The sequence below is a fragment of the Ciconia boyciana genome, chromosome 16 (genome assembly GCF_034638445.1).
Source record: "Ciconia boyciana chromosome 16, ASM3463844v1, whole genome shotgun sequence".
Taxonomy (NCBI): Eukaryota; Metazoa; Chordata; class Aves; order Ciconiiformes; family Ciconiidae; genus Ciconia; species Ciconia boyciana.
In genome coordinates, this window is record NC_132949.1 from 14,940,805 (window position 1) to 14,957,503 (window position 16,699).

General features: G+C 67.5%; 2 protein-coding genes across 6 annotated transcripts in view; both read right to left on the minus strand.

Moving 5' to 3' along the window:
• Positions 1–4,091, minus strand: part of AHNAK (AHNAK nucleoprotein) — a 28,377-nt gene extending 24,286 nt beyond the window's left edge. For 3 of the 5 annotated variants that reach the window (XM_072880686.1, XM_072880684.1, XM_072880681.1), the window contains exon 1: positions 1,319–1,470. The gene's annotated coding sequence lies outside the window, so the exon portion shown is untranslated. Of the gene's footprint in view, positions 1–1,318; positions 1,471–4,072 lie in introns of those variants that run through there. The other 2 variants (XM_072880683.1, XM_072880682.1) reach the window with 2 other exon arrangements.
• A 4,353-nt stretch (positions 4,092–8,444) lies between these two features.
• On the minus strand, positions 8,445–16,545 carry EEF1G (eukaryotic translation elongation factor 1 gamma). The gene is made up of 10 exons (XM_072880706.1): positions 16,424–16,545; positions 15,092–15,250; positions 14,945–15,008; positions 14,692–14,834; positions 13,415–13,558; positions 13,201–13,330; positions 11,802–11,979; positions 10,191–10,363; positions 8,809–8,933; positions 8,445–8,700 (listed from the first exon to the last, which is right to left on the minus strand). The coding sequence occupies exons 1-10, from the start codon at positions 16,436–16,438 to the stop codon at positions 8,542–8,544; spliced, it is 1,290 nt and encodes a 429-aa protein (XP_072736807.1). The 5' UTR covers positions 16,439–16,545; the 3' UTR covers positions 8,445–8,541.
• Positions 16,546–16,699: the final 154 nt, after the last annotated feature.

Here is a 16,699-nt window from a genome sequence, read left to right on the forward strand (position 1 = left end):
CCTTTCGGGGCGCACCCGCTCCGGTGGGGTCCTTCCCAAACACCCAACGGCCTTTCCAAAGTCGGGGGGGGGGGTGCCCCACAGAGAGGTGCATGGGGGGTGAGACGGCGCATGGGTGCCAGCCACACCCCAAAGCACAGCAGGCGCGGGGGGGGGGCACCTCTGCCCCCCAAATCCCCCTTCCCCACCGACCAACCCCACCAGCCCTTAGTGGTGGGGACCAAGTGCACCCCAAAATTGATGCCCCCCTCCCAAAGCACCGGGGGCCTCCCCAGTCTCTCCCACCTCCGCGCTGAAACCGGGCTGATGAACGGTAATTAAGCAGCCGCCCACGCCCGGCTGCCGCCAGAGCCGCGCCCCCCCCGGGCCCCGGGGGGCCCCCCCCCCCCCCCCCCCCGACGGTACCCGGACACCTCCCGGGGGGTCCCCTCTGCCCGGGCGGGGCGGGAAGGCGGCGGAGGAGGGGGGGGGGAACTCCGCTGCCCCGCCCCGAGCGGGGACTCCCCGGGCCCGGGCAGGGCGCGGCGGAGCGGGGGGGAGCGCCACGCCCTGAGCGCGCCCGGCAGCGGGGCCTCGGGGCGCGCCCGGAGCCCACCGGGACCCCCTGCACCCCCGGAGCCCCTCAGGACCCCCTGCACCCCCGGCATGCTCGGAGCTCGCCAGGACACAGGCGGGACAGCCCCCTCCCCCGCGCTGCCCCGTGGAGCCCACGGAGCCCCCCGGGACACCCCACCTGCACCCCCGGAGCCCCCGGGACACCCCACCTGCACCCCCGGGACGCTCCCCACCCCGCCCCAGCCCCGCGGAGCTCCCGGCACTCCCGAAGCCCCCGGGACACTCGCGGGATCCACGCGGGACACCCTCCCTGCACCCCGGAATACTCCCGGGACCACCGGAGCCCACCGGGACGCCTCCAGGACACCCCCCCACCACCCCCTGCACGCCCGGGACTCCCGGAGCCCCCAGGGCACTCACGGGACACTCGTGGGACACCCACACCCACACCCACGCTGCCCCGCCGAGAGCTCCCGGGACTCCCGGAGCCCACCGGGACACCCCCTGCACTCCCGGGACCACCGGAGCCCCCGGGGACACCCCCCGCACTCCCGGGACAGTCCCGGGACCACCGGAGCCCCCGGGACACCCCCTGCACTCCCGGACAGTCCCGGGACACCCCTTTGAACTCCCGGGACAGTCCCGGGACCACCGCAACGCCTCCGGGCACACCCCCCCGCCCGCAGCCGCCGCCCGTCCCGGCAGAGCCCGAGCCCCGCCCGGAGCCGCCGCGGGCTCCCCGCTCCCGGTCCCCGGGCGGTACCTGCGGGCGGCGGGGCTCAGCTCCCCGGCAGGACCATGCCCGGCGCCGGTACCTCCCGCTCCCGGATTCCTGGCGGCGGCGGCGGCGGGTCCCGGTCCCGGTCCCGGCCCCGGTCCCGGCCGATCCGTGCGGGGCGGCGGGAGCGCGGCGAGTGGCCGCGCCCCGAGCGGGGCCGGGCTCTTGTAACGCGGAGCGGCGGAGCCTCGCCCCTTCCCCGCCGGGGTGGGACCAGCCGCGGGCGGCCGCCGCCCCGAGATGGCCCCGGCCCCGGCCCCGGCCCCGGCCCGCTCCCGGAGCCGGTGCGGCGACCGGAGAGGGGTGGGGGGGACACCCCGGGATGGGACCACCACCCCCCCCCTCCCTCCCCTCCAAGTTCGGCCCGGGACCCCCCGAGACCCGGAGCTTTTGGGGAGCCCCCCTCGAGGTAACACCCCCACCACCCCCCCGAGGTTACCCTCCCCAGCCCCTCCCCCGAGGGAACCCCACAGCCCTGCCCCCCGATCACCCCCACACGGGTAAACCCCACGACCAGCCCTGAGGTAACCCCCAGACCCCCCAAGGTAACCCCAAGACCCCCACCCAGAGGTAACACCCCCGATCCCCCCTGACCATCCCCCACGAGATAACCCCCAAAATCACCCCCCACGACCACCCCCTCAAGGTGACGCCCCCAGACCCCCCACTGAGGTAACCCCCAAACCTCCACCCCTTGAGACCCCCCAGATGCCCACCACCCTTCGAAATCACCCCCCCAAGGTAACCCCCCAAATCACCCCCTCCAGGTAACCCCCCAAATCACCCCCCACGACCACCCCCTCAAGGTGACCCCCCATTGAAGTAACCCCCAAACCTCCACCCCTTGAGACCCCCCAAATGCCCACCACCCTTCAAAATCACCCCCCAACCCCCCAAGTAACTCCTCCCCCAGATCACCCCCCCCGAGGTAACCCCCAAACCACCCCCCAAGGCACCCACCCCCCGAGGTACCCCCCAGCCCGGGGGTGGGACGGACCTCCCAGGTCACCTCGCCCACCCCTTCTCCCCCGGAGCCCCCCGGGACCCCGTCCCAACACCCCCTGAAGAGCCCCAAGGATGGAGATGCCACCCCCCCCCCCGGGCAGCTTGGGGACCCTCGCGGTGGCTCCTGGTGGTCAGAGGGACCCTCCCGTCCCCTCCCAGTTTGTGGCCGCGGGCGCTGGGCCTGGCACTGGGCCATACTGGGAAGAGCCTGGGTCCAGCCCGGCTTCCCGGGCCGAGACCCCCCCCGGGAGCCGTCTCCTCTCCACGCTGGGCAGCCCCCGCGCCCGCAGCTTCTCCTCACGGGGCAACCCGCGTCGTCGCCGCGGTGGCCCTTCGCTGGACGCTCCCCAGTACGGCCCAGTCTCCCTCGGACTGGGGAGCCCAGCGCTGGACCCAGGTTCTCCAGGCGTGGCCTCCCCAGCAGAGGGGAAGGATCGTCGCCCTCCACCTTGCCGGCAACGCTGCTCCTCACCCGGCCCGGGGCACCGTGGGCCGTCACAAGGGGACGTCACCGCGTCATGGTCACCTCGGTGCCCACCAGGACCCTCTGCAGAGCTGCGTCCCAGTTTGGCCCAGCACATACTGGGCCATGGGGTCGTTCCTCCCCCAGTGCAGGACTTTCTCCACCCTCGAACCCCCCGGAGATCTCTCCTAGTCCATTCTTCCTCCCCGTTGACGTCCCTCACCGTTCAACTTGGTGCCCACCAGTACCACCAGCTCCTCTGCAGAGCTGCTTCCCAGTTTGGCCCAGCACATACTGGGCCATGGGGTTGTTCCTCCCCCAGTGCAGGACCTTCCCCACCCTTGAAGCCCCTGAGATCCCCCCTAGCCCATTGCCCCACCCTGTTGAGGTTCCTCACCGGCTCATGGTCACCTTGGTGACAACCAGTACCACCAGCTCCTCTGCAGAGCTGCATCCCAGTTTGGCCCAGCACATACTGGTCCTTGGGGTTGTTGCTCCTTCCCCTGGTGCAGGACCTTCCCTGCCCTTGAACCCCCCGAGATCCCTCCTAGATCATTCCACCGCCCTGTTGATGTCCCTCACCGGCTCATGGTCACCTCGGTGCCCACCAGGACCCTCTGCAGAGCTGCGTCCCAGTTTGGCCCAGCACATACTGGGCCATGGGGTTGTTCCTCCCCCAGTACAGGACCTTCCCTGCCCTTGAACCCCCCGAGATCCCTCCCAGCCCATTCCTCCACCCCATTGACGTCCCTCACTGGATCACGTTCAACTTGGTGTCCACCAGTACCACCAGCTCCTCTGCAGAGCTGCTTCCCAGTTTGGCCCAGCACATACTGGGCCATGGGGTTGTTCCTCCCCCAGTACAGGACCTTCCCCGCCCTCGAACCCCCCGAGATCCCTCCTAGATCCTTCCACCACCCCGTTGAGGTTCCTCACCGGCTCACGGTCACCTTGGTGCCCACCAGTACCACCAGCTCCTCTGCAGAGCTGCGTCCCAGTTTGGCCCAGTACACACCAGTCCATGGCGTTGCTCCTCCCCTGGTGCAGGACCTTCCCCACCCTCGACCCCCCCCGAGACCCCCTCCTCCACGATCCCTCCACCCTCCTGACATCCCCCTGCCCGCCAGCACCCACCCGCCTCCCTGCCCCACACCGGCCGTGGGTCTCCCCGCCCCACGGCGCGGCAAGGAGCAGCCGCGTTCTCCTCCGGCCGCGGTTGCCGCGTTCGGTTATTTATAGCCGAGTCCCGGCTCCGGCCGCGTTATAAATACCGAGGCGAGGCCGGTTGTTTATCGCCGGCAGCGAACCGGAGCGCGGCGACCATGGGGAGGCGAGGGCAGCCATGCCACCGGCCTGGCAGCGCCATCGCTCACCGCGCCGTCCGGCCAGCCCCGGCGGAGAGGCCGAAGGGGGCGGCGGGGATGGAAACCGGAGGAAAAAGCCGTGGCGGTGGCGGTGCAGGATCCGGCCCCCGTGGCCCGAGCCAGGCCGGCGCATACCGGAGGCATGGCTCATCGCCGGCCGCCGCCTCCCTGCCCCCCGCTTCCCGCTGGCACCGCGCCGGCGAGCTGGCCCCGGCCGCAGGGCCCCCGACGGGGACCCCCGGCCCCGCGATTTGGGGGTGCCGCCACCCCCGGAGCGTTACTGGGGAGGCGGGGGGGGGTGTCCAAAAGGGCTGAGCCGGGGCAGGATCCGGCCGCTGCCAACAGCTGTATTTCCTCCAGATGTGGCTTCGCCGGCAGAGCCGGAAAGGCCACGGTCACGCTGGCACCGTGTGCGTCCCCCCCCGGTGTAAGGGGGGGGGTGACAAAAGGGACCCCCTGACCCTTGGGGAGGTGGGGGGATGGGAACTGAACACACACCCCCCCCCCCTCCGTACGCTGGCGCGGAGGGATTTTTGGGATTCCAAGCTGGCAGCCGGCCACCGGCGTTGCCGCGCCGTGTGCCAAGGCGAGGGGCGGCACGGGGACGGCCGGGAGGGGACCCTGCCCCGCCGGCACGGCCCTGTTCCGAGGCTGGATTCCGGATTTTGGGGAGTGTTGTGGCTGCTGGGGTGTCGGCGCAGCCCCCGCTTTCCCACGGGGATGCTCTGCCGCGATGCCGGCGGCGCAGGAGGGCGGCCGCGGTGCCACGGCCTCCCCCCTCCCCGAGGCCCCCGAATTCCTGCCCACCCCGGCACGGGATTCCTCGAGAGCCACGTGCGGCCGCCCCCACCGGGCAGCCGGGCCGGTGGCCAGGCCCTGCGCCCACCCCGCCGGGGACAACGCCGGGGCGGCAGCACCCGTTCGCACCGTGGCGGGGCCCGGTTGTGCCGCGGCAATGCCCAGCAGCGCCGTGGCAATGCCCAGCAGCGCCGTGGCATTGCGCGGTTGCACCGCGGTGGCGCCCGGTTGCGGCGTGGCATTGCCCGGCTGCACCAGAGCAATTCCTGGCTGCACCAAAGCAGTGCCAGAAGCACCGCGGCACTGCCCGGCTGCACCACGGCATTGCCTGGCTGCACCGTGGCCGTGCCCGCAGCACCGTGGCATTGCTTGGCTGCACCACGTCAGTGCCTGCTTGCACCGTGGCAATGCCCAGCAGCACCAAAGCGGTGCCAGCAGCACCGTGGCATTGCTTACCTGCGCCATGGCATTGCCCGGTGCACCGTGGCATTGCCCGGCTTCACTACGTTACCTGGCTGCACCGTAGCATTGCCCAGCAGCACCGTGGCATTGCCCGGCTGCACCGTGGCATTGCTTACCTGCGCCGTGGCATTGCCCGGCTGCACCATGGCATTGCCCGGTGCACCGTGGCATTGCCCAGCAGCACCGTGGCATTGCCCGCCTGCACCATAGCATTGCCTGCCTGCACCACGGCATTGCCCGCCTGCACCACGGCATTGCCTGCCTGCACCGTAGCATTGCCTGCCTGCACCGTGGCATTGCCCGGCTGCACCACGGCATTGCCTGCCTGCACCGTAGCACTGCCTGCCTGCACCACGGCATTGCCTGCCTGCACCGTGGCATTGCCCGCCTGCACCGTGGCATTGCCTGCCTGCACCACGGCATTGCCCGGCTGCACCACGGCATTGCCTGCCTGCACCGTAGCACTGCCTGCCTGCACCGTGGCATTGCCTGCCTGCACCGTGGCATTGCCTGCCTGCACCATGGCATTGCCCGGCTGCACCCAAGCAGCACCAGCAGCACCCACGGCCCTGCCCGCTGCACCCCGGCCCCACCCGGCCACGCCGGCTCTACCACCCCGCTGGCGGCAGGGCCCTGGCAGAGGGTGCCGGGGCTGCCGCCTGCCTCCCACGCCGGCGGGGCTGGGCCGCGCAGCCTCCCGCTCCCGCTGCCAGTAAACAAGCAGGAATTTGGCAGCGGGGTCACGGGCGGCCGAAGGGGCCGAGGCAGGGAAACGCCGGCGGGGAGGCGGCACGGGGAGCCAGCCCACCCCTGCCGGGGCCTGGGGGGGCTCCGGCCCCACCGGCTGCCGTGGGGTTTTGGGGGGGAACCGGCCCCATGGGGTTTGGGGGGGGCTCCAGCACCACCGGCTGCCGTGGGGTTTTGGGGGGGAACCGGCCCCATGGGGCTTGGGGGGCTCCGGCCCCATAAGTTGCCGTGGGCTTCGGGGGGGAACCAGCCCCGTGGGGTTTGGGGGGGCTCCAGCCCCATAAGTTGCCGTGGGGTGAGGGGGGCCCAGCCCCAGCAGCACAAGCGGGGCTGGGGCTCTGCAGGCAGCAGGGCCGGACGGAGCTGCCTGCAGCAGGCAGGGCCCTGCCTGCACAGCCCCGGGCGCTGCCTGCACCGGGCAGGGGCTCGCAGGCAGCAAAAGCAGCAGCCGTGCCGGAGCGAGCTGCCTGCACCGAGCTGCCTGCTGCACAGCCCTGGGTGCTGCCTGCACGTCTGTGGGTGCTGCCTGCACCGAGCTGCCTGCTGCACAGCCCTGGGTGCTGCCTGCACCACTGTGGGTGCTGCCTGCAATGGGCAGGGAGCTGCCTGCACAGCCGTGGGTGCTGCCTGCTCATCTCCGGGCGCTGCCTGCACTGGTCTGAGTGCTGCCTGCACGTCTCTGGGCGCTGCCTGCACAGCCCTGGGCGCTGCCTGCACCGGGCAGGGGCTCACAGGCAGCAAAACTAGCAGCCGCGCCAGAGCGAGCTGCCTGCACCGAGCTGCCTGCTGCACAGCCCTGGGTGCTGCCTGCACTGGTCTGAGTGCTGCCTGCACTGGCCTGGGTGCTGCCTGCACTGGTCTGAGTGCTGCCTGCACTGGTCTGAGTGCTGCCTGCACTGGCCTGGGTGCTGCCTGCACTGGTCTGAGTGCTGCCTGCACAGCCGTGGGTGCTGCCTGCTCATCTCCGGGTGCTGCCTGCACTGGTCTGAGTGCTGCCTGCACTGGCCTGGGTGCTGCCTGCACGTCTCTGGGCGCTGCCTGCACAGCCCTGGGCGCTGCCTGCTCGTCTCCGGGCGCTGCCTGCGCGGGGCCGGGGGCTCGCAGGCAGCAGAGCCGGCCGCGGGGCTGCACGGAGCTGCCTGCACTGGGCCGGGCGCTGCCTGCGCTGCCTGCGCGGCCGGGGGCTGAGTCAGGCTGGGCGCGGCCGGGTTTAGCAAGAGCCAAACTGGATCCAGATGTGGCCGGGGGCAGGCGGGGGGGGGGGCAAGTACAGGCAGGGCGCCAGCCCCCGCCCCCGTGCGTGTGTGTCCGTGTCCCCTGCCACATCTGGCAGCGGTCACGAGGGCCCTGCCTGTGCCCGGGAGCCACTGCGGGGGGGGGACACGCACAGGCCCCTCGCCCCCCACCCCAGGAAGCGGCACCAGGAAGGAACCGGGGGGGGGACACACACGACACACAGAGGCAGGGGACGGGCAGGGGACGGGCAGGAACCAGCAGGCAGCGGCTTGATGGTGGCTGCTGGTTTAAACTGGGATTAACCGCTCCCCCCCCCCCCCCCCCCCCATCAAATCGCGGTGCCGCTGGGTGCCCAAAGGGGGAGGGGGGGGGTGGTGCTTCCCCGCACCCCAATTGGGACCCCCCTGGGGTGGGGGGCACCCCCATGTCCCCCCTCCTCTGGGTGCCACCCTCCGTGCCCCCCCGCAGGATGCGGCAGGGTGACTCACGCTTCCTCCCGGCCCCCAAAAAAAAAAAAAAAAAAAAAAAAAAAAAACCCAGATGGAAAGATTAACCCCCCACCCCCAACCAGCCCCACAGAGATGTGGGGCAGAGCCTGCCCCCCCGAGGTGGGGCAGGGCGGGTTTTAGTCCTGTCCCCAGGCTGGGGGGGGCGGTGGTGGCAGTTGGGGACTGAGTCACCAGCGCCAGCATTAGTCACCCGGGGGGTGCTCCCTGCCCCCCCCAACCACGGGGAAGCCCGGCCCCACGGCCCAGCCCCACACGGCCCAGCCCCACACGGCCCAGCCCCACGGCTTATCCAGACCCGGGGGCAGAGGCCACCGAGGGAGGTGGCTCTGCTGGCACAGCCCATGTGTCCCCGTCCCCGTCCCCCCCCCCGCTGCCTTTTCGGGCGCGTCACCCCCCCGGGAGGAAGCAGCGGCAGGGATCGGTGTTTGCCAAAACCACCGCCGGCTCCCAACCGGCTTCCCCGGGCAGGGGGGGGGGGGGAACCGCGTCCCCGTCCCGTCCCCACCCAATCCCCGGGGACCCGCAGGTGACAGAGCCGCCGTTCCGGCGCTGGTTTTATTTCCGTCGGGATTTACGGATGGAGCAGGGAATAACCGTGAGGGCACAAGCCCGGCACAATCGGCATCACTTAAAGATCTTGCCCTGGTTGAAGGGTTTGCCGACGTGTTTGAATTCTCCCTCCCACAAGAAATATTCCTTCACCAGCGTCTTGCACTCGGCGCTCTCGCTGTCCAGCTTCCGCCACGTGTAGGATTCGTAATCCACCTGCCAGTCCGGGCTCAGCTGGAAAAGGAATCACGGCGCGGCTCAGCATTCCCGCCCCCCCCTCCAAAAATGAACCGGGATCCCGGTTTTTGGTTTGTTTTTGGGAGGGGGGGGTCGGGGGCTCACCGGGAAGGCCAGCTCCTGCCCGCGGAAGAGCCAGACGCCCGAGATGCTGCTGTCGTTGTTGGTGCCGAAGAGGATGACGCTGGCGAAGGCGTTTTTACGGAGCTTGTCCAGGCGTTGGAACATGCCTGGGGAGAGGGAGGGGAGAGGCGGTGAGGAGAGGGAGGGGGAGGGACGGGGAAGGGATGGGGAGGGGAAGAAAAGGGGAAGGGAGAGAGGAACGGGAAGAAGAGAGAGGGGAAGGGCAGAGGAGAGGGAAGAGCAAAGAGGGAAGAAGGAAGGGAAGTGAGAGGGAACGGGGAGGGAAGGGAAGGGGAGAGGTGAGGGAAGAGGGGAGGGAAAGGGAGGGGAGAGGGGAGGGCAGAGGGAAGGGAGGGAGAGAGAAGGAAGGGAGGCGGAAGGAAGAGGGGGAACGGGGAGTGGGGAGAGAGAAGGAAAACAAGGAGAAAGGCAAGGAAAAGCGGCAGGAAGAAGGAAAGGAAGAAGAAAGAAAAAGAATGAAAAGAAGATGGAGAAGGAGAAAAAGGGGAAGGGGAAGGGAAAGGGGAAGGGGAAGGGGAAGGGAAAGGAAAGGAAAGGAAAGGAAAGGAAAGGAAAGGAAAGGAAAGGAAAGGAAAGGAAAGGAAAGGAAAGGAAAGGAAAGGAAAGGAAAGGAAAGGAAAGGAAAGGAAAGGAAAGGAAAGGAAAGGAAAGGAAAGGAAAGGAAGGGAAGGGAAAGGAAGGGAAAGGAAGGGAAGGGAAGGGAAGGGAAAGGAAGGGAAAGGAAGGGAAAGGAGAGGAAAGGCAAGGGAAGGCAAGGGAAGGCAAGGCAAGGCAAGGAAGGGAAGGGAAGGGAAGGGAAGGGAAGGAAGGGAAGGAAGGGAAGGGAAGGGAAGGAAGGGAAGGGAAGGGAAGGGAAGAAAGGAAAGGAAAGGAAAGGAAAGGAAAGGAAAGGAAAGGAAAGGAAAGGAAAGGAAAGGAAAGGAAAGGAAAGGAAAGGAAAAGGAAAGGAAAGGAAAGGAAAGGAAAGGAAAGGAAAGGAAAGGAAAGGAAAGGAAAGGAAAGGAAAGGAAAGGAAAGGAAAGGAAAGGAAAGGAAAGGAAAGGAAAGGAAAGGAAAGGAAAGGAAAGGAAAGGGAAAGGAAGGGAAGGGAAAGGAAGGGAAAAGAAGGGAAAAGAAGGGAAAGGAGACAGAGAGGAGGGTGAATGGGGAGAAAATGAAGGAAGACAAGAAGAAGAAGAAGAAGTAGTAAAACGGAAAGAGAAAGGAAGAAGGAAAAAGAAAACGCAAAAAGGCCAAAGAGGAAAAAGCAAAGCAAAGTAAAGAAGGGAAGATGGAGCAGGAGAACGAAGAGCAGAAAGAGACGGGGAAGGGGAGGGGAAGGGAGGGGGAGGGCGGCGTCTCACCGGTGATGAGGTTGCAGCTCATGAAGGTCTGGGTGAGCTCCTCGGGGAAGCGGTACTCGGCGTACCAGAGGGACCAGCCCTCCCGGTCAAAGTGCTCCCAGAAGTGGGGCAGGGCCACCGTCAGCGTGTCCTCGTTGGAGTACTTGCGCTTGAACTCGTCCAGGACGAAGGGGCTGCGGGGGGACACGGGGACGCGGGGACACTCAGCCCCCCCCGGGACACGGAGGAGAGGGGGCGGCCCCAGGCTCCGGTTTCAGGGGGCAGCTGCTGCGTCCCATCCCCTGCCCCCCGACGGTGACAACAACCCCGCTGCGGTGACAACAACCCCCCGCAGTGACAACAACCCCGCTGCGGTGACAACACCCCCTGCGGTGACAACAACCCCGCTGCGGTGACAACAACCCCCTGTGGTGACAACAACCCCCCCAGTGACAACACCCCCTGTGGTGACAACAACCCCGCTGCGGTGACAACAACCCCCCAGTGACAACAACCCCGCTGCGGTGACAACACCCCCTGTGATGACAACAACCCCGCTACGGTGACAACAACCCCCCAGTGACAACACCCCCTGTGGTGACAACACCCCCTGCAGTGACAACAACCCCGCTACGGTGACAACAACCCCGCTACGGTGACAACAACCCCCCTGGGGTGACAAAAATCTCCTTGCAGTGACAACACGCCCTTGCAGGGACAACAACTCCCTCATGGGGACAGCAACCCTGCTGCAGTGACAACACCCCCACTGTGGTGACAACACCCCCCTCGTGGTGACAGCAACCGCTTTGCAATGACACCAACGCTCTCTGGGGTGACAACAACCCCTCTGCAGTGACAACACCCCCCTCTGGGGTGACAACACCCCCCCCCGGGGGACAACACCCCCATGCGGAGTGACAACAACCCCCCCACGGTGACAACACCCCCCTCTGAGGTGACAACAACCCCCCCCTGCGATGACAACAACTCTTCCCTGGTGACAATAACGCTCTCCCGCCCCGCAATGACAACACCCCCTCCCCTGGTGACAACAACAACCCCTTGCAGTGACAACCACCCCCGTCCAGTGACAACAACCCCTCTGGGGTGACAACACCCCCCACGGTGACAACACCCCTCTCTGGGGTGACAACAACCCCTCTGCAGTGACAACAGCCCCCCCAGGGTGACAACATGCCCTTTGCAATGACAACACCCTGTGTGAAGTGACAACCACCCCCCCACGGTGACAACACTCCTCTCTGGGGTGACAACAACCCCTTTGCAGTGACAACACCCCCGTGTGAAGTGACAACACCCCCCTCTAGGGTGACAACAAGCCCTTTGCCGTGACAACGCCCCCGTGTGAAGTGACAATACCCCCCATGATAACAACACCCTCCCCCCGGGGTGACAACACCCCTGCATGAAGTGACAACACCCCCCCCGAGTGACAACACCCTCCCCAGTGACAACAACCCCTTTGCCGTGACAACACCCCCGTGCGGAGCGACAACACCTCCCCGGTGACAACACCCCCCCACCGGTGACAATACCCCTCCCGGTGACAACAACCCCTTTGCAGTGACAACCCCCTCTGGGGTGACAATGCCCCCCCGCGCCCCTCACCTCTTGGGCAGGTGGGCGAAGGGGTCCTTGGCCTTGGGCTCGGCCGCCAGCGCCTGCTCGCACTCGTCCAGCTCCTCCTCGGGCGCCGGCTTCTTCTCCTCCTTCTTCTTCTCCTCCTTGGGGGGCTTCTCCTTCCGGGGGGGCTCCTTCCGCGGCTGCGTCTCCGCAAACTTCTTGGCTGTGACCGAAAAAAAAAGAAAAATTCCTTAATTTTCCTTTTTTTCTCTCAAAAAATGGGCCCCGGAGGGTCCCCATGCAGCCCCTGCCTCGGTTTGGGGTGGGGGGGATGCGGTTGCTCGCCCATGGGACGTGAGGAGCCGCGGCCACGGGCCCCCCCCCACCCCGGCACGGCCAGGGGCTTGGCCATGCTGCGTCCCGAAGAGTGGGGGTGGCCCTGTGCCCCCCCCCGCCCCCCAAAGGTCCCCGAGTCCCCATGTCCTCCCCAAGGAAGATCCCCATGCGACCCCCAGAAAGACCCCTGGGTCCCCCATGGAGGTCCCTGTGTGACCCACCCCCCCCCCCGGAAGGTCCCCGTGTCCCCCCCAGAAAGACGCCCACGTCCTTCTATCTGCGTGTGTGTCCCCAAAAGACCCTCAATGTCCCCGTATCTCTGTGTCCCCTTGTCCAGGAAGGTCACTGTGTGTCCCCCCGCCCCAGGAAGGTCCCCATGTCCCCCAGGGCAGTCCCCATATCTCCGTGTCCCCCGCCCCAGGAAGGTCCCCACGTCCCCGTGTCCCCCAGGGCAGTCCCCATATCTCCGTGTGTCGTGTCCCCCCCCAGGAAGGTCCCCACGTCCCTGTGTCCCCCAGGGCAGTCCCCATATCTCTGTGTCCGTCCCCCCTCCCCGGAAGGTCCCCATGTCCCCCAGGGCAGTCCCCATATCTCCGTGTGTGTCCCCCCCAGGAAGGTCCCCACGTCCCCGTGTCCCCCAGGGCAGTCCCCATATCTCCGTGTGTCCCCCCCCGGAAGGTCCCCACGTCCCCCAGGGCAGTCCCCATATCTCCGTGTGTGTCCCGTCCCCCCAGGAAGGTCCCCACGTCCCCGTGTCCCCCAGGGCAGTCCCCATATCTCCGTGTGTCGTGTCCCCCCCAGGAAGGTCCCCACGTCCCCGTGTCCCCCAGGGCAGTCCCCATATCTCCGTGTCCGTCCGTCCCCCCCGGAAGGTCCCCATGTCCCCCCAGGGCAGTCTCCATATCTCCGTGTGTGTCCCCCCCGCCCAGGAAGGTCCCCACGTCCCCGTGTCCCCCAGGGCAGTCCCCATATCTCCGTGTGTGTCCCGTCCCCCCCCCAGGAAGGTCCCCACGTCCCCATAGGGCAGTCCCCATATCTCCGTGTGTGTCCCGTCCCCCCCAGGAAGGTCCCCACGTCCCCGTGTGTGTCGCGTGTGTCCCCCCCTCACCGTCGAACTGCGCCATCTTCTCGCAGAGCTGCACCTCCCCCAGCACGGCCTTGAACTGGGGCTGGTTGAGGCAGGTAACGAACCAGCGGTTGACGTTAACGAAGGGCTGGCGGAACGAGGGCTCCAACACCTGGATCCGCAGGGATTCGGTCAACGGAAAAACCCCTGGAAACCCCCCCCGCCCTGTCCCCATTTGTGTGTGTCCCCCCCCCACCTGCTTGTAGAGCCAGAGCAGGGCGCAGACCACCGTGATGTCGGCCAAGGAGACGCGTTCTCCCACCAGGAAGGTCTGGGTCCGGAGGTGGGAATCGAGGACCCCCAGCACCCGCCTCACCTCCTCCTTGGCAAACTCCGTCGCCTCGGGAAGGAAAAAAAAACACCAAAAAAGGGATATTCGGCATCGACCGGCGGCACCGAACCCCGCCGAAAGCCCCCCCGCCGCTGCGAGCTGGGACCCCCCCGCCCTGGGTGTTTCACTCCCTCGGGGCGTCCCCGGGGTCTTTCGGGAGCCACCAGGACGGGGGGCGGAAGGAGCGGCACGGGGGGGTCACCGAGGCAGGCACCGGCGCTGCCGGGGGGGCCGCGTGCGTGCGTGTGTCCCCCCCAAAAAAAATTTGGGGGTGGGGAAGAGCGCACGCGCGGGCGGGAGGAGGAATCTGCCTCGGTTAAGAGCGGTGGCTCGCCGAAAAACCGGCGGCGCCCACGGTGAGATGCTGAGTTTGGGGGGTCCCCAGTGAGATGCCAAGTGTGAGGGGGGGGTCCTGGTGAGATGCCGAGTTTGGGGGGATCCCCAGTGAGATGCCAAGTTTGGGGGTCCCCAGTGAGATGCCGAGTTTGGGGGTCCCAGTGAGATGCTGAGTTTGGGGTTCCCCAGTGAGATGTCGAGTTTGGGGGTTCCCCAGTGAGATGTCGAGTTTGGGGGGGATCCCCAATGAAATGCCGAGTTTGGGGGGGGTCCTGGTGAGATGCTGAGTTTGGGGGGTCCCCAGTAAGATGCCAAGTTTGGGGGGGGTGTTCCCAATGAGATGCCAAGTTTGGGGGTTCCCCAATGAGATGCCGAGTTTGGGGCGTCCCCGTGAGATGCCGAGTTTGGGGGTTCCCCAATGAAATGCCGACCTTGGGGGGTCCCCAGTGAGATACCGAGTTTGGGGGGTCCCGGTGAGATGCTGAGTTTGGGGGGGATCCCCAGTGAGATGTCGAGTTTGGGGGGGATCCCCAATGAGATGCCAAGTTTGGGGGTTCCCCAATGAGATGCCGAGTTTGGGGGGGATCCCCAATGAAATGCCGAGTTTGGGGGGGGTCCTGGTGAGATGCCGAGTTTGGGGCGTCCCCGTGAGATGCCGAGTTTGGGGGTTCCCCAATGAGATGCCGACCTTGGGGGGTCCCCAGTGAGATGCCGACCTTGCGGGGGGGAACCCCAGCAGCCCCAACGGCGAGCCGCCGAGTTTGGGGAGGGCGAGGGGGGTCCCCAGCACCCACCCCCCCCCTCACCTGCTTGTTGTAGTGGATGATGGCGAGGGTGGGGAACACCCAGGTGCTGGCGGGGGGGACGATGTCGCTGTCGGCAAAATTCACCCACTGGACGATCTCGGCCGCCGTCTCCTTGGTGGCTCCGCGCAGCTCATCGTTACTGACTGGCGGGGGGAAACGCTCGTTAAGGGGGCGAAAAGCTCGTTAAAAGGGGGATAAAACTCATTAAAGGGGAGGCCGGGGCCCCCCTCCACGCCGGAGCCCCCCGCCTCACCGTAGTAGGCGATGGCGTTGCTCTCGAAGACGCAGAAGCCGTCGTCGCCTTCGAAAGCCGGGACCTGGGGAGGGAGAAAGCGCCCGTGGCAGCCACCCCCCCCCCCCGATTTTTTTTTTTTTTTTGGGGGGGCACCCACGGACTCACCTTCCCCACGGGGAACTTGCGGAGGAACTCGGGGGTCTTGTTGGTTTGGCCGAAGTGGAAGGGGGGGGGCGAGGAGAGGACCTTGATCTTGGCCCCGCTGTACTGCGCCGCGATCAGGGCTTTGAAGGCCCGCCAGTTCTCCGGGTAGGTGTAGAGGGTCTGTGGGGTGGGGGGAGCGTCACGAGTGGGGGGGTCACGGGTGGGGGGTGCCACGGGGGGAGTGTCATGGGTGGGGGGAGTGGCGGGGGAGGGTTATGGGGCGGGGGAAGCCGCTACGGGCAATGGTTAAGGGTGATGAGGGGACTGTTGGGGGTGGGTGGGGGGTCACGGGTGGGTGGGGGTCACGGGTGGGGGGTGTCACGGGTGGGGCGTGTCATGGGGGGCAGTGTTGGGGGAGTGTTATGGGGCGGGGAAGCCACTATGGGCAATGGTTAAGGGTGATGAGGGGACTGTCATGGGTGGGGGTTGTCATGGGTGGGGGGTCATGGGTGGGGGTGTTATGGGGGTATTAAGGGTGACGAGAGGACTGTCACGGGTGGGGGGTTGTCATGGGTGGGGGGTCACGGGTGGGGGGTGTTATGGGGGGTATTAAGGGTGACGAGAGGACTGTCACTGGTGGGGGGGGCCCATGAAGGGTGATGAGGTGATTGCCACGGGTTGGGGGGTGTCATGGGTGGGAAGGGGTGTCACGGGTGGGGGAGTGACCATGGGCAATGGGGGAGCCGTTAAGGGTGAGGAGGGGCCTGTCGTGGGGTGATGGGGGGGCTGTCGCGGGTGGGGAGGGCCCACCAAGGGCAGCAGGGGGCTGTCACGGGCCATGAGGTGCCTTGTCACGGCTGGGGGGGGAGGGCGGGGGGCCGCCACGGGTGGCAGGGAAAGGACCAAGGGCGATGAGGGGACAGTGACGGGTGGGGGGGCGTGAGGAGCGATAAGGTGACTGTCACGGGTGGGGGGGGCCCCGCCACGGGCGATGAAGGGACCATCAAGGGCGATGAGGTGACTGTCACGCGTGGGGGGTGACCGTCACGCAGGATTGGGGGACCGCCACCGTGCCCACCCCACCGACACAGTGCCCACCTCACCCACAGACACAGCCCCCCCGGAGCCCCCCTCCCCTCCCGGGGCCCACGGCCGCCGCTCCCAGCCCCGGGCCCCTCAGGCCGCCCCCACCCCCACCCGCCAGCCCCGGCCCCCGAGCGCAGCGACGCGGCTCCAGCCGCTCCCGCCTGGCTCCCCCGGCCGCTGCGGGCCCCTCGGTGCCGGCCGCGTCCCCCCAAGGCGGCGGAGGGCGGCGGATGGCGACGGATGGCGGCGCGGGGCCGCCGCACTCACCCCGGCCACGGCCATCTTGGCGAGCGGAGAGAGGGAGGGAGGTGGCGGCGCGCAGCCGTAAAGCAGCGAAGTGCTGGCAAGCGCAGCTGCCGCGCGGCGCTTGAGGCGGACGAGCCGTAAAGCGAAACGGCCGGGCGGTTGCCGTGGATACGGCGGGGCGGGGGAAGAGTATCCTATCTCACGCATGCGCGCTAGCATCGCCCATTTAAAACGGCGAGACTCTTTAAAGCGGCGAGACCCCTTAAAACGGCGAGGGTTAGGTTGCTGGGGGCCTCA

Excerpts from the sequence above, each read along its gene's own strand:
- EEF1G (XM_072880706.1), bottom strand. Across the intron at positions 13,559-14,691 it reads TCATCCACTACAACAAGCAG|GCGACGGAGTTTGCCAAGGA; the intron begins GTGAGGGGGGGG and ends TTCCTTCCCGAG. Across the intron at positions 13,331-13,414 it reads TGCTCTGGCTCTACAAGCAG|GTGTTGGAGCCCTCGTTCCG; the intron begins GTGGGGGGGGGA and ends CTGCGGATCCAG.